The sequence below is a fragment of the Crotalus tigris genome, unplaced genomic scaffold (genome assembly GCF_016545835.1).
Source record: "Crotalus tigris isolate CLP2741 ecotype Arizona unplaced genomic scaffold, ASM1654583v1 scf7180000017601.7605149639:7615979, whole genome shotgun sequence".
Classification (NCBI taxonomy): domain Eukaryota; kingdom Metazoa; phylum Chordata; class Lepidosauria; order Squamata; family Viperidae; genus Crotalus; species Crotalus tigris.
In genome coordinates, this window is record NW_024096505.1 from 6018562 (window position 1) to 6033681 (window position 15120).

The following is a 15120-nucleotide window of genomic DNA, read 5'->3' on the forward strand; positions in this document are numbered from 1 at the left end:
ATATTGGCTGCTCTTACAATGTTTTTTTTCCAGTATGAGAACTGGGTTAGACACTAAAATTATAGCTAACAGAGGGGTGTGTACCATTTGGAGGCACACTTTGTAAGATAGTCTTCTGAGCATGTTACTTCTAGCATCAAGTTCTTACATTAGTTCAAAGGTTTGGCATGGTCACTTTGAGCACCTTTGAATAAAATTTCATCATATGTGGCTATGCACAGAAAACACTTATTGGCAACCTCAAAGGTGCTTTTTCCAAAATGTTGTGTTGGTTGAGAATCCTCCTGAGTTTTTCCAATCTTCCTACAACATATAGAATGACGATGTTGCTCTGTTTGTTCTCTACTTTTTCTGTTATAAAGGAACTCCTGCTGGATCTTTTTATGGATTTGATGAAGGCCACAAGTTAGGGTAGGATAGCCACAAGTTCTGAGGGCTTCCGTGATGTGTTTTTGTTCTTTGGTAGGCAAATCTTCAGCCCAGGTGTAGCGTTATATACTTACTCCCAGTTTCTGCTCCAGTGGGTGGTGAGAATCCCAAAATGGCTCAAAATTAAAACACAGGAAGTGGAAGCCTTCACCAAACCCATCAATACTGTGGACAGCAGCATTAAGTTCACATACAAGACGCTAAGGAAAATAATCTAGCCTTCTTGGACTGTTCAGTACACATCAAGGAAGACAGAAGCCTCAACATTGAAGTATACAGAAAAGCCACACAGATCAGTATTTACATTTGGATTCTCATCATCCACTGGATCACAAACTGAGAGAATCAGAATCCTATACTACCAAGCTAAAGATAAACCCCCAAGTGGCCTCAATGACTCTCAAAAAGCTAACGACCAACCCTTAGAGTGCTAACAACCAAATGACTGCAAAGAATATAAATCCTTTCATCCCCCACCAGTCAGTTAGAACTGAAAAAGCTTCTTGGATGAAAAGTGAAACTTTTCAAAGAAAAAAATAACAAAGTCCAGTTGCCTTTTGGAAAAAGCACTTTTGGGACAACCATAACCTGGATGATTGAGAATCTCCATAGACATTTACATACATGCCTTCTCAGCTCACAAAAGGAGGCCCCTAGATCAGCTGTCCTGAGCTTCAAGAAGACATAGTTCTTTAATATTTTAACCAGCACATTCAGTCCTAACAACAAATACCCATTACTGTATGCTTTGTTCATAGTTGGGTTGTTGGATTTGTATAATAATCTTGAGCACAGTGGAGAAATTTTGTTACTTTCCTCCCTGGCCTTAGCTTTATTGATAATTCTCCTTCTAATGTACCTATATTACTTTTTTTTCCCCCTATTAATCCCTATACTATAATTATGTGGGAAGGCTAAAGCTTTTCAATAAAATGCTGACAAGGAAAGAAAGTATTGAACTTCTCTATATTGGAAGAAATCTTAAAAACTGAATTCCTTGTCTACAGGGAAAGAAATCAAAGATTGTGACAATCACTTTATAGTAAATTGTCATTTGCATCTAATTATATTAGGAATCTGTTTTTATTAAAAATTCATTCCAAGTTAAGAGATAAATGAATCAAAATAACGTGTGCCTATGAGACTGAAGCAAATGCTATAAAAATACTTTAAATGATAGCAATATTTAATGATGGAGAAGCAAGACAAATATAGGAAAAGGCCCTAAACTAATCTTTCAAAATCCTCAAAGTTTCAAAGTCAGTGCATAGATGAATATATACAAGGGAGAAACATGGAAAGAAGCAGCATAATAGCCCATCTGTATCTTTCTTAATGTTCTTCTTCAAATATTAAGAATCACTGCAGACTGTTAGTCTTAAACCAAAGATGAGCAACTAGATGACCATGGCTCCTTATGTCCTTGTAAACTCTGTGTGGCATCTGCTTTAGATTATTTCAATTAAAAAACATGAAAGTTGGCACATCAAATAGGCATTTTTAAAAATAGTGACTGCAATCTGATGATTTGTTGGCCTACCTTCCTTTAATAAAAAAATAAAGGTAAAAAAGTAGTAGAGAAAATCCTGGAAAGATAGATGAATGGAGACAACCATCTCACTTATTTGTTTTCTTGAATTTGGGATTGTGATTGGCTCACATTCATGATCACAGAAGCACCCCCTCCCATAATAACAATTTTATAAGAATGTGTTTTAATTATACTCCATGTTTTATTTTAATGTGTTATTTTACAGAATATGATTATTCAAGAAAGAACAAAATGGGGGATTTTTGATTCAGATTATTTATGTCTACTTCAAGGGCAAATTACATTAAGCTTCTTAGCTATTCACATTCAGATGCATTATATGGAATTCAAAGGTGTGCAAGTCAATGATTGTGCTTGGATGTTGTTCAGCTGATTGTACTCTTGTCTTAAGCTGGAGGAAATCCTGTTTTCATAGGAATTTTACCATTGGACTCAGAAGAATCTGGATTGTGTGAAGAGATTCTAGTTCATGAGCATTATTTAGGTATGTAGGTAGAAAACAGTAATACATTACTTTTTCTGAAATGTAACTGCCTAAGATACTCAAAAATTGTTCAATTTGTGAATAAACCTTGTTTAACGCGAAAACATTATCATCTTAGATCAAAACTTTATCATTTGAGTTAAATAATAGCAGTAGTAGTTATCATTCTCTTTAAACAGAACTACTAAAGCTGAGTCACCTGTTTCTGATAAACTTCTTTTATTACTTCACTCACTTTTCCTTCTGACTAATCCTGAAAGTGTAAAAGCAAGCATTTCACCCTAGGTTTTTTTTAATATGTTATTCTAAGATGTTCTTGGTTTCTTTTGGAAGCATTTACTAATTATTAAGAAGGAAAATAGCCAAATCTTCCCTTTGTCCTTCCCAAAAATCACAACAGGGGGTTGGGGGGTGGGACAGAACATTGAGTTGGGTCTGGAATTAAGGTTATTATTATATACAGTATGCTCAACCATGGTAAATATATTAAAGTTATATTGTAGAAAAACATATTTGGAAATCTTCCACATTGCAAAACATGCCCAATTCATAAAAAACAAAATTTCAATTGCAAAATTTATTCTGCAGTTAGAAAATGTGCCCCATTACAGAGGTTTGCTTTGAAATACGGAAATATTTGCATTTCGATTTGGAGCTATCTTTGGAGATTTGTCAGTGTTGTATATACTGCAAATCATATAAATATATAGAATTTACAGGAAAATATGAAGTTTCATATAGTCAGATGGCATGCATAGGTTTGTATAATACCTGGATTTCAGTTTGCCCTTATATTTCTATAATTTTGAAACTGGTTTGGAACATCTCCAATCAAATTTCATATTAAATTTTGAATGTAACGTCTAGATTCACAATGTTCAACTGTACTGTTTCTTAACGAACATATTTTGAAGCCTAACTTAGCACTCAAAACAATTTAATCAATAATAATACAAATTGTTGTTTTATAAAACAATTTACTCAGTTACTTTTGATTTTTTTTCAAATGTTCATTCCTTGACATTTATCATTGTCAAATCAACATTATTCTAAAAACTCTCTGATAGTTGATCAGCTAAAACCAATCAAATGTTTAATAGAGAAATAAATGGAGAAGGGAAGATATTGAATACTTTTGTGTGATAATGATTTCATAGTTATAGCAAATTGAACATTTCATTTTAGTTATTTTGTTTAGATCAATATACAGGTAGTCTTCGACTTACTACCATAACTGAGCCCAAAATTTCCATTGCTAAGCAAGACAGTTGTAAAGTATCAGTTTTGTTCCATTTTATGACTTTTCTTGTCACAGTTGTTAACTGAATCTCAGTTGCCCATTGACTTTGCTTGTCAGAAGGTCGCAAAAGGTGATCATGTGACCTAAGACATTGCAATTGGCATAAATACATGCTAGTTGCCAAGCATCCAAATTTTGATCCCGTAACCATGGGGACGCAGCAACGGTCATATGTGTGAAAAATGGATATAAATCACTTTTTTCAGTGCTGTTGAAACTTTGAATGATCGTTAAACAAATGATTGTTCGTCAAGGACCATCTGTATGCTTCAACACTGCTATAAAGTCTATCACCAAACTTTCTTCTTTGTGAAACAGTTCATAAACCTGAAAAAATCTCCTGGATTGAATCAGCTGGGACCATTCGTGACGGTCTTCGTGCATATACAGCTCTACATTACCTCTCTTATGTTTCTGATGGAAAGAACGTGTTGATAATGGATGGTGCAAGTGTATGTATAAAAATGCCATTGAACTTAAGAATATTGAAAACTATTTATTAGAAATAGATTCGATGGGTTAAATCCAATGCTGTTAAAGCAGCCTTCTGTTCATACAATTCTTGTTCTTTTTTCCAAATGATCACTTTAGTCTGTGCTACTTAAATGAACACCTTAAGCAATGCCCCAATCTCTGCTACTTAAATGGATGGGGGGGAAAGCAACTGGCTACTAATATCTATTTGGCTATGGAGAGGACTATTATAGAGTGATTCTGTAAATTCCAGTAAAATCTGGCATGCTTTTTTTCACCAAAAACTAAATCCCACTAATTTCTACCCTTGCATTTCAGCCAAGCAAAATACAGTACAGGTATTTCTGTTGCTAAGCAATACAGAAAACCAAGTTCAGCATTGGAATGGGATGCAGTAATTGAATTATAGTTATAGATTTTTGAATCACAAGTGTCACCTGATAATGATTTTTAAAAAGTATCTGTTTTGTGGCTTTATTAACAGAACCACACGTTTAAAAACCATAGAGAAGCAATAATTTCACTTAATTTGCATCTGCCTGTGTGCGTGTTTGGATGGATGGACAGAAATATGAATAGTATGGGTCCATAGTATGGCACCTGGTGAAAAGGCATGATCTTTTTTATATCGGTTGTCAGTCACCTAAGATCACTATGTGAATTGGCTGGCCATAAAAGTTCTTTAAATAAATTAAAGTTTTAAAAATCTCAAAAGTCAGAATCTCATACCCTAAGAAGAACGTAGGCAAATTGGAATGGATGCAATGGAAAGTAATGAAAATGTTCAGAGCTAAGAAAAATTATTCCAGTGGAGAAAAGTTGAAGGAACAGGACATATTTACTTTGGAAAAGATAAAAGTGAAATCATTCTAGTGCTTTTTTAAATATTGAAGAGCTGACACATTAAAAAGATGGAGAAGGCTTGTTCTGTGTTGTCCCAGAATACAGGATTAAAACCAATAGTGATATAGGAAAAAAAGATTTTAACTGAATTTTTGGAACAATGGAACTAGGTTCAGGATAATGTGTAGATTTTCTTTTGCTAGCATGTTATGCAGAAACATTTCTCAAGGCATCTTTTATGTTCCTTTATGCTGCTAAAAATGAAGAAAAGTATAAATTTCAAGGTTTCTGACGTTCCAGATAGAGCAGAAAAGTAAACACATAAGTCTAAGATTCTTTTACACTGAATATAGGATTTGAAAGATTATTTTTTTCAATAGGCTCTAATGCAGCTAGATATAGATGTATAAATACAAGTACATAACCATTTGATTTTTCTACAGCCATTTGGTACAATAGCTATTCAGTTAGCACAACACAGAGGAGCTAAAGTGATTTCTACTGTGTATAATCTTGAAGACAAACAATGTCTGGAGAGGATTGTTCCTCCTGTAGGTAAGTTAAATTGTTTTATACTAAACTGCATGAAAAAAACCCAATTCAGACCATTTTTTAAATTTATAAATGTTCATAAGCTCGCAAGGGTTGGCATCTAGGAATCTGAAATAGAGTATTATTCTACATCATCTATCTTTCAGATACATCCTACATTTATGCACATACATTACCAACATTTTAGTATCTGGTCAGAATCACCCATAATGTAAACTATATATGTTAACTTTACTGACTAAATTTTGACGATATGCAGCATAAAAGAATTTAAATATCAGATAAATAAAAATATTAATACCTAGAATTCAATCTTTGAATATAACTTATACCATCTAACAATGAACTTTCATATCTGTTCTAAAAAAAGGAATTGGAATGTAGCAATTCTGTTCAATGATTACATATAGCTATAGTACTAAGGCAAAAAGATAGATTAGCTACATTCAGTATAATTATGAATGCAGCATTTTGAAGAAGAGAGAACAAAACCAAGGTTTGTTTTTATATTTGTTAAGGGGTTTGTCTTCTGGCTTGTTTGGACAGGCAGTTTACAACATACTATGGTGAGGTTTCCCAACCAAGATATGAGCTGATTATTGGCCTCACTTATTCACTATAGCCACCTTTATTGACTAGTGTATCATGTGAATTGATCCAAAGTGTCTTACTCAGACATATACAGTTAAGGTAGATATTTTTTGCCAGTAATTTTGGAAAAATTCTGATCTGGTCTCTGCCTGGAATTGACAAGGGAAAGAATAATGCAGGCATGTCAAACTCATGACGTCGCATGACGTATTGTGACTTTTTCCTCATTGCCGGCAATGGTGTGGGCGTGGTTTCAGCATGACACATCTGGTCTGCGGGCCGGCAGTTTGACATGCCTGGAATAATGGAAAGGATGTCGAAATTTGAGAGGTTACATTGTAACCTTTGATTATAACTTTAGATAAATTCCTGCTATGTAAGAAGTTGTTTCTAATTATTACGGTAATATCCAATGATGGGAAATTTGCAATATTCCAATGAAAACTTAGGAATCCAGAATTGTAAAAGCTCATAGAATTTAATGAGAACTGCACATTATGCAACGTTCATCTTTTTGATCTTTTATTTAATTTTAATATTATTTATCTTTTGTCTTGGCTTTTCAGATTTAGTGTAGCAATCTTAGACTTAATGACATTCCAGGTTTACTTATGGTTGACTTATGATTGCATGCAATATTTTCTGTAATATTGCAAGCTCAAAAATAATATATATATATATATTAAAATATATGTTTCCCTAAAAGAAAGATCATCTTTGAGGCCTGAAAGCACACATTTCTTGTTTGCCATATAACAGCAGTTATTAGAATACCACTGACGTATTGTGTATGTAGCAGTACCGGTAGTCCTTGCTTATTGAGTGCCTCATTCTGTGACGATTTGAAGTTACAATAGTGCTGAAAAAAATAGCTTTATAACCAATGCTGCATTTATCACCTTTGCAATATCCCTATGTCTTGTGATTGCCATCATAGTCAGTCTACATTGTGCTGATACCAACAGCCAGGAGCATTCCCTGGAAAGAGCCTAGGATATTCCCATTGCATGCCTGCTTACTCTCTTGTAATCCCTTCCTCTCTAATCTCACTACTCTGCAAGGTGGTGGAGTGAAATAAAAAAATAAGCAATTTCTGTAGGCAATCTCTGGAGAGCTCTCATTTTATATGCCAGTTGTTATTCTCCCAGTCCTCTACTAAAACCTTTGAATTGGCTCTCTATTGACAATATGGAAAGATCTATCAATTTGATTCCATGTGCACAAGCTTTAATAAATGATTTGAAAGCAAAGTCATTTTTACATATCTTTTTGCAATTGTCTTTTGTGATGTGTTTTGTTTTCTGCTTTTGTTCATGTTTTGGTCTGGGCCTTATTTTTATGTCTTGTAAGGAGTTTTCATAAAAGGTAACTGTTATTACTGGTTTCTCCTTAGAACTCCTTTATATCCTTCCCAAATAGCATGTAAAAACATCAGGAAATCCCAAGGAACACAGTAGAGCAAGGATATACAACTTTTGTCTGGCCTGTTTACTGTGTTGAGAAGGAGGAGCTCTAAGTTTTTGATAACTGGTTATTTCTTATCTACATTAACTGTAAATCTTTTAACAAAAGAAACTGTTCTTTTCTTTTATGTATATTGGTATTTGAATTGATTTTTAAAACAACTTATGTCTAAATATTTATTTTATCTTCCCATCCATTCAGTTCGGATTATAGATGTCTCAAATGGAAAATATGACCTGACAGAAAGTTGTTTAGAGGAGACAGGTGGTCTAGGAATGGACATCATCATTGATGCAGGAGGTCTGTAATTATTCCAGGATGATTCTACCTAGAGAAGCACATTTTTAGTACAATATATAGCCTACGGTTAAAATTATATAAACTATATTAGAATTTGCCATTTAATAAAGCCATAGAAAGAAACTTAGGAAGGATCCACCCTAATTGATCAGATGGTTAAAAGTGGCGGCAGGAAGTTTGTACCTTCAGACTTGCAAGATTCTGTTAATGCAGCCTTACAGTAAAGTAGATTGAGCTCAACCAGTCATGTTTCCTTCTGGTTTACTTAGGAAGGCTGACAGTTTCCCCCAAAGGAGCTTTCAGGTAGGCACTCATCTAGCATAAGGATGACATGTAGTTTGAAGTTAGATATGGTCTGGATGAAAGTTCGGTGTTGAAACCTTGTCTTGCCATCTGATGCGTAATATCCAGCAAAAACAAATACTCTACAAACAGCCATTTTAGTGGTTAAAGCACCAGCTGTAGGACATGACCAGGCTGAGCCCAGTGCAGGGTCAAACACATCATCAGGTTGGAGTCTCTGTGCGGCTGTAAAAGACCTAAGTCCACCACCACCCCTTACTTGAAGTCCATTGACTCTTATCTGGTGCCAATTCCTTGACCATTAGTAGAGCAGATTCTTGTGTATAGGTAGCATGAAATAAACTCACAGTGCTTTTGAACTCTTATCCTGACTCCCAATTTCTTGTGCTTGACACCAGCCTATAAACCAGGAGATTTTGAGCTCTAGAGCTGTTTTAGCTATGAAAGCCATCTCGGAGACTTTGGGCCAGTTATTCTCTCTCAGCCAACCCATCTTACACAAATGTTGTTCCCTACGTTGATTTGGGGAAAATAGGAGAAGAAAAGAATATGTATGTTTGTCATGTTCAGTTACTTATAATAATAATAAAAGGATTAAAAAAAAGAAATCCTTTGGAAATAGTTGAGTTGTTTTGCATGCCTTCAATACACAGTTCACATTCATGGGTATACAGAAGGATAATAAGTATCACGGCTCTATAAATCTTCAGTTTTGTTACTGAGCTGACTCCTCAATGTTCCCATATAGTAGAGCACAATCTTCTGAAAGCAGAATTTGTTCTTTGCTATTCTGCAGCTACTCTAGCAATAGTCAAAGTTCAGGAAAGGGTACTGCAAAGATAATTAAACCAGTTCACTTTTGTACTTTTTACCATTTGGCTGTGATATTTTCTTATAAGCAATGAAAAAGCACAAGATCTTTCTTGGAAAACAATATTACAAAGTAGTGCATTTGTACCAGTGGCACTTCAGAGCATTTTATATACTAACAGCATAGATTGAAATGCTTATAGAGCAGTGGTTCTCAACCTTTTTAATGCCGTGACCCCCAACCGGTCGTAAGTCGAGGACTACTCAACCGGTCGTAAGTCGAGGACTACTCAACTGGTGCAGCACCGTTTGCAGAATGGGACTTTTGGCGGGCTCAGCAGGGCAGAGACAGCCGGGACAATTCCTATTGGCTTTGGAAAGCCAATAGAATTAGACTCTATTCAAGAGAGTCTATTCTATTGGCTTTCAAAAGCCAATAGAATAAAAGGGAGTAGCACAGCTAAGGAAAAGGGGAAAAAAATGGCGGACTGCGTTGTTTGGCGACCCCCGTGAAATGGCCGTTCGACCCCAAATGGGGTCCCGACCCACAGGTTGAGAACCACTGTTATAGAGTATATATTTCAAGCTATGAATACTTATTCATCTACCAGTTTTCAAGTCATTGGGAACAGTATACTTTTTATATAGCAAAATAGTGACACTCAAATCAAATGAGTGACATGCTTTCATATATATATATCAGAAATAAATAATTTGACCCTGGTAAAGTAAAAAAACAACAAAGATCCTTAAAAGAAGCCAAAGTTAATCAGTACAAAGAAAAACTGCATCCTGAAAAAATATGAATTTATTGATATGCACATCTTTTCAGTTCTTTCTCATCTTCCATTTTTAGAAAGTGTTTATAATTTATTTTTAGTGAGACTGCATAATAAAGACAATGAAACAACTTCACAACAATTGCTACCCCACAAGCATGACATCATTACATTACTCAGTGCTGGAAGCCACTGGATTACAACTGAAAAAAATCTTCAGGTAAGAAGAAATTTCTAAAACAATTATAGTTAGACCAACTTCTCCTGGTCTGATATTTTCCAACTGCATTGGACTTTAATTTCCATAAAATCCCAGATGATACAGAAGTTGAAATTCTAATATACTGTATCTGGAAGGCATTATATGTCATCCTAGTCTTATATTTTTGGAATAAATAATAATATAGATGTTAAAAATGATATTCTCTCTTAGCAAAAACTTTGTTAACCATCAACTAATGTTCTTTGTTTATGTTATTTTTATTCCAAGTAATGTAGTTTCACTATTTTTCCCTTTTTTAAAGTTGGATCCTCCAGACTCTAGATACCTTTTTCTGAAAGGTGCTTCAGTTTCTTTTCTGAATGATGAAATTTGGAATTTGTCAAGTATGCAACAAGGAAAATATCTATATATCCTTTCTATTATATCATTTTATTGTATTTATATATCATAGTATCTATACACCACATTTTGTATTGATTGTGAGGTTAATATCCGTGTTTAGCTGGCAGAGACAGCTGCAGAAAAACATCTCTTGTGTCTTACAACATGACATTCCTTTGTTGATGGGATCCATGCAACGTTTGCCAAATATTACTGGCCAGACAGGAAAAATAAGAGGGAAGTGGTCCCTTAAGTATCTGTCCTCTAAGACACAAAGGCCTTTAAGGGTGGGAGTAAAAAAATTTGAATTGCAATGCTTGACTTATGACCATTCATTTAACAATGATTTAAAGTTATGGCAGCGTTGGAAAAATTGGCCTACAACTCATCCTCAAAGTTATGAATGTTGCACCATCCTCAAAGTCTCGTAATCAGGTATTTGGGCATTTGGCAATTTGTTTGCACTTACAACAGTTGCAACATCTTGAGGTCAGGTGATAGCAATTTGAAACCTTCCCAACTGGCTTCTGAAAAACAAATTAAGGAAGTTGGAATTGCTTAATGACTGTGTGCTTCACTAAGCGATCATATGATTCTCTTAAGTACCAAAATAAAAATGGTTGTAAAATCAAATCCCATTTCATGATGACTTGTTTAATGACTACATTACTTAGCAACCAAAATTCCAGTCCCAAATTGTGATCATAAGTCAAGGACTACCTGTAGTGCAACATAAATAGTATTATTCACACTGATGTTTTCAATTTAAATAATTTTACCTATGTAATTATTTGTGAAATATTTATACATTACAGTGCCAAGCAAAATGGTCAGGCAAATATTATGTATGATTTTTTTAACATATTCAAAGTGCTTATTGTCTTCATAGCTACTGTTGAAACACATAATATATAGAATCAGACCAAGTGTTTTTTAGTTGATCACAAACATATTTTCCTTATTTTCTTTTCAATTGTTCCATCATTCCCACCATATTTTAAACCATTTAACATACAGTAGAAAAACTAAATACTATGACATTTCATTTAATTATAATTGTATTTTCTTTCATAGAAATACTTGGACAACTTTTCACTGAAAAGTCTTTACAGTAGGAAGGGATTTATTTTGACAGCCATTCCTTAACTGTGTGTAGAGACCTTATTTATTATGAAACAGTATAAACTAAAGCAGTACTTTCCAAACTTAGGTAAATTACTCAAGGAATAGTTTTTCTTTGGGTAACAACACATGAACTATTGCCCAATTAGAAACAGGGATATTAAATTGACTTATGTACATTGGATAAAAAGCACTGTCTGATAAGCGGTTTTGGAAAGCTTTGGGAAGCATTGGACTAGTGGGTTCTCCCAAGCTTAGGAATACATGTTCAGTGAAAGCATATAAATGCACATTAGAAATAATAAAATAATTGCTTTCTCTCTCCGCTCCATCTCCCTGAAAGCCTTGTTGCTCACTGAATGCTAGTACAGGTACTCCTCAACTTACAACCACAACTGGAATAAGAATCTCAGTGTTGAGCAAAATGGTCATTAAGTGAGGTAGTCATGTGACTGCTTTGTTCAACAACTGCAATCATAGCTGTCCCAATTGCAGTCATTAAGCAGGTTGTTAAGCAGATGGCACAACGGAGCTTCCTATTGAAGAAAGGCAGGCAGCTCCCCTCTGTGCACAGAAGGGAACTCAAATAGGTTGCATGAATGGAGCTTGGATCTTCAGGATCTAATGAAGCGATAACTTTCATTGGGCTAGAGAAATGGACCTTGGATCCTGAAGATCTGAGTTTCGCTTTTGCAGCCCAACAAAGGATTTTCCTTACCTGTGTCCATTGAGGGGAGGAGAAATCTATCGGCTGGTGGCAGCAGTTTATACTTTCTCTGTCTTTCTGGGGGAAGCTGGCAGAGAAGATTGCAAATGGCAACCACATGGTCGCAGGATACTTGGCAACTGTTTGTAAGCACAAGCAAACTGCCAATCACAAATCTCAATAATCTGGGGGGGGGCAGAAGTGCTTTATGGATCTTTGTAACTTTGAACGGTCATTAAATGACTCAGTTGAGGACTACCTGTATTTCAAAGAAAAAGGGTTCCTCCTTAATTGCTCTTCGATAGGTTAATTTGTACCCTTGTTTTTCTGACATGTGTTTGATTTAAGGTTATTGTGAGAGTAGTTTAATATTATGAATCACATTTCTGCTTTAAACCCAGATCTTGGCACAGCTCTACTATCTTATATATTGTTTCACTTGACTATTCTTTTCTATACGCATTTTGGAAGATGTAATGGAGAAGTTATCAAGTGGAGTTTTCAAGTAAGGATAAATTGGTGTTTGAACTATTTAAGTATTCAATCGATTAACCTCTTTAAAAACATGAGAAAGTGATACTTAAAAGCTTTAGTTCCAATTAGCTCTTGAGATCCTAGATATTCTAGATCAGAGCTGCAAAACACATAAAGAGGAAAGGGCCACATTGATAATTTAAAAATCTTTGTGGGCCACAAAGAAATACTTGGAGTGCCGATGAGATCTTTTGCGACTAATGGAGCAGCAAAGTGCTGGAATTGGCAAGGAAGTTTGGAGATGCTCAGAAACATTATTTTTGGGAGGAAATTCCTGGAAATGCACTACTATTTAAAAAACAGGCTGCACAAGGCTACTTGGCATGTCCCACGTTGTGCAGGCTATTCTGATCTTATTTCTTTTTCTAATTACTGAAATTAGGAAGTTGTCAAAAATCATCCATGTATATTTTTCCCTTAGGACAAACTGCATATGAGAAGTGAACCCATTTAGGATGGATTACTTATGCATTCTCTGGGAAATCGCCTTTCAAGATATTGTATTTGTTCACAGTCCATGTGCACATTCATAGATCTTCCTCCCACCAGTATTATTTTAATAATTTGTTATGTATTATTTATTGATACTTTGGGAGGGTCTTAATATCTGTAAGCTGCCTAAAGATTGCTAGGGAGTGAAGTAATGAATAAAGCAAATAACTAAATGTGGTACATTTATAATTTTTGTTTTTGTTCTCAGGCCTCATCTGGATAAACCTGTACCTTTATATGAAGCTAAAGTTTCTATGGAAATGGTTCAGAAGAATCAAGCAAGAAAAAAGCTAGTTGTCCAGCTATGAAGTTTCTAAGGCAACTTGAACTGTAAAAAGTGAAGTTAATGTATTCTGCATAGTTGTTAAATATTTATTGTTTTCAGCCAATACTCTATTTTAATTATTATTAAAAATTATTACAGAATAACAGTTTGAACTCTTCTATCACATCTGAAATAGTTCTTAATAACTATAGGTTAACTCCCTTATAACCTTAGATATAATTCATGTATCTAAAAACCATAGGACTTACCTTTGACTATTGTGTACTGCTTTCTTTTATTTGGCTTTTTTTATTTTGAGGGGAAGGGGGTAACTGCATGCTGATTCCGATGAAGGGAGATTCCTATTATTGTTCTATAATGTCACAGAAAATTATATGTTTGATCCAAGTTTATACAAAGCATGAAATCAGAACAAATTTATAATGAATCATAAGTAATGGCCAGGATTTTTCAAAAAAGATTTCTTAGTTTTGGTTTGGCTGAGTGTTTTCTTTAATGTTCCATCAGTAATATGTAAATGGGAAACTATGAGCAACATGTTGTAACTTTGTAATTTTCTCTTTTAAAAATGTCACTACACTTTGTTTCTATCTTTATTAGAATTGTCACATAAACTTCAATTTCATTTACAAAGAGCACGACATATTGAAATAAACCTGAGTAAAGTTATAATCTTGGAAAAGCATTTCACAATACAATAAAGAGATGTCCCCAGTTCAGATTTAAAGAATTGGATGTATTATTTGTCTTCCCTGTTTTCAACTATCTACTGTGTTCAGCAGGTCAGCGGTTCAAATCTCACCGGCTCAAGGTTGACTCAGCCTTCCATCCTTCCGGGGTAGGTAAAATGAGGACCCAGATTGTTGGGGGCAATGATATATATATATATATATATATATATATATATATATATATATATATATATATATATATATATACACATTGCTTACTGGTGTACACCGCTTAGAGAGTGCTTGCACTTAAAGCGGTATATAAGTCTCATAAATAAATAAATAAATAAATTTGGGAATATAAACCTGCATTTGTTTATGCAGAAGTACAGATACTTATCCCCAAAAGTGCATATACAATTTCAGAATGTCTAATGTTTTAAAACTGCACTGTTTTATTTGATGTCTGATCACACTTAAAATATATAATTCTGGAATAATCAGGACTATTGCACCAAATAAAGAAGAAACCTGTAACTTAAATATGTTTATTTCTGCATATGCTATAACAGACCTGGACTTGCTGTGTGCAATTTTATTAGCTGGGTTAACTGCATATTAATTTTTTTATTCAATGGTTAAAAATTACATTACATTACTTATGTAAAAGATTTACACTGCTGCCCATCATATGCAATTCTGAATGGCTCACAAATCTAGGAGTTGAAGTCCACACATTTTTAAAAGTGCCCGAGATTGAGAAACACCGCACTCAGGAATCATGAGCGATAAAGCTGTATTTCTACCGTACTAGATCGACAAGG

The 15120-nt window shown here is 34.5% G+C and overlaps 1 protein-coding gene across 2 annotated transcripts in view; it reads left to right on the forward strand.

The window, feature by feature from the left end:
- CRYZL1 (crystallin zeta like 1) overlaps positions 1-14346 on the forward strand; it is a 28102-nt gene extending 13756 nt beyond the window's left edge. For both annotated transcript variants that reach the window (XM_039318841.1, XM_039318851.1), the window contains exons 6-13: positions 2397-2465; positions 4084-4217; positions 5526-5637; positions 7891-7989; positions 9983-10101; positions 10406-10511; positions 12773-12818; positions 13548-14346. In XM_039318841.1, the coding sequence (XP_039174775.1) occupies positions 2397-2465; positions 4084-4217; positions 5526-5637; positions 7891-7989; positions 9983-10101; positions 10406-10511; positions 12773-12818; positions 13548-13647 (785 nt within the window). In that variant the 3' untranslated portion in view covers positions 13648-14346. The remainder of the gene's footprint in view (positions 1-2396; positions 2466-4083; positions 4218-5525; positions 5638-7890; positions 7990-9982; positions 10102-10405; positions 10512-12772; positions 12819-13547) is intronic.
- Positions 14347-15120: the final 774 nt, after the last annotated feature.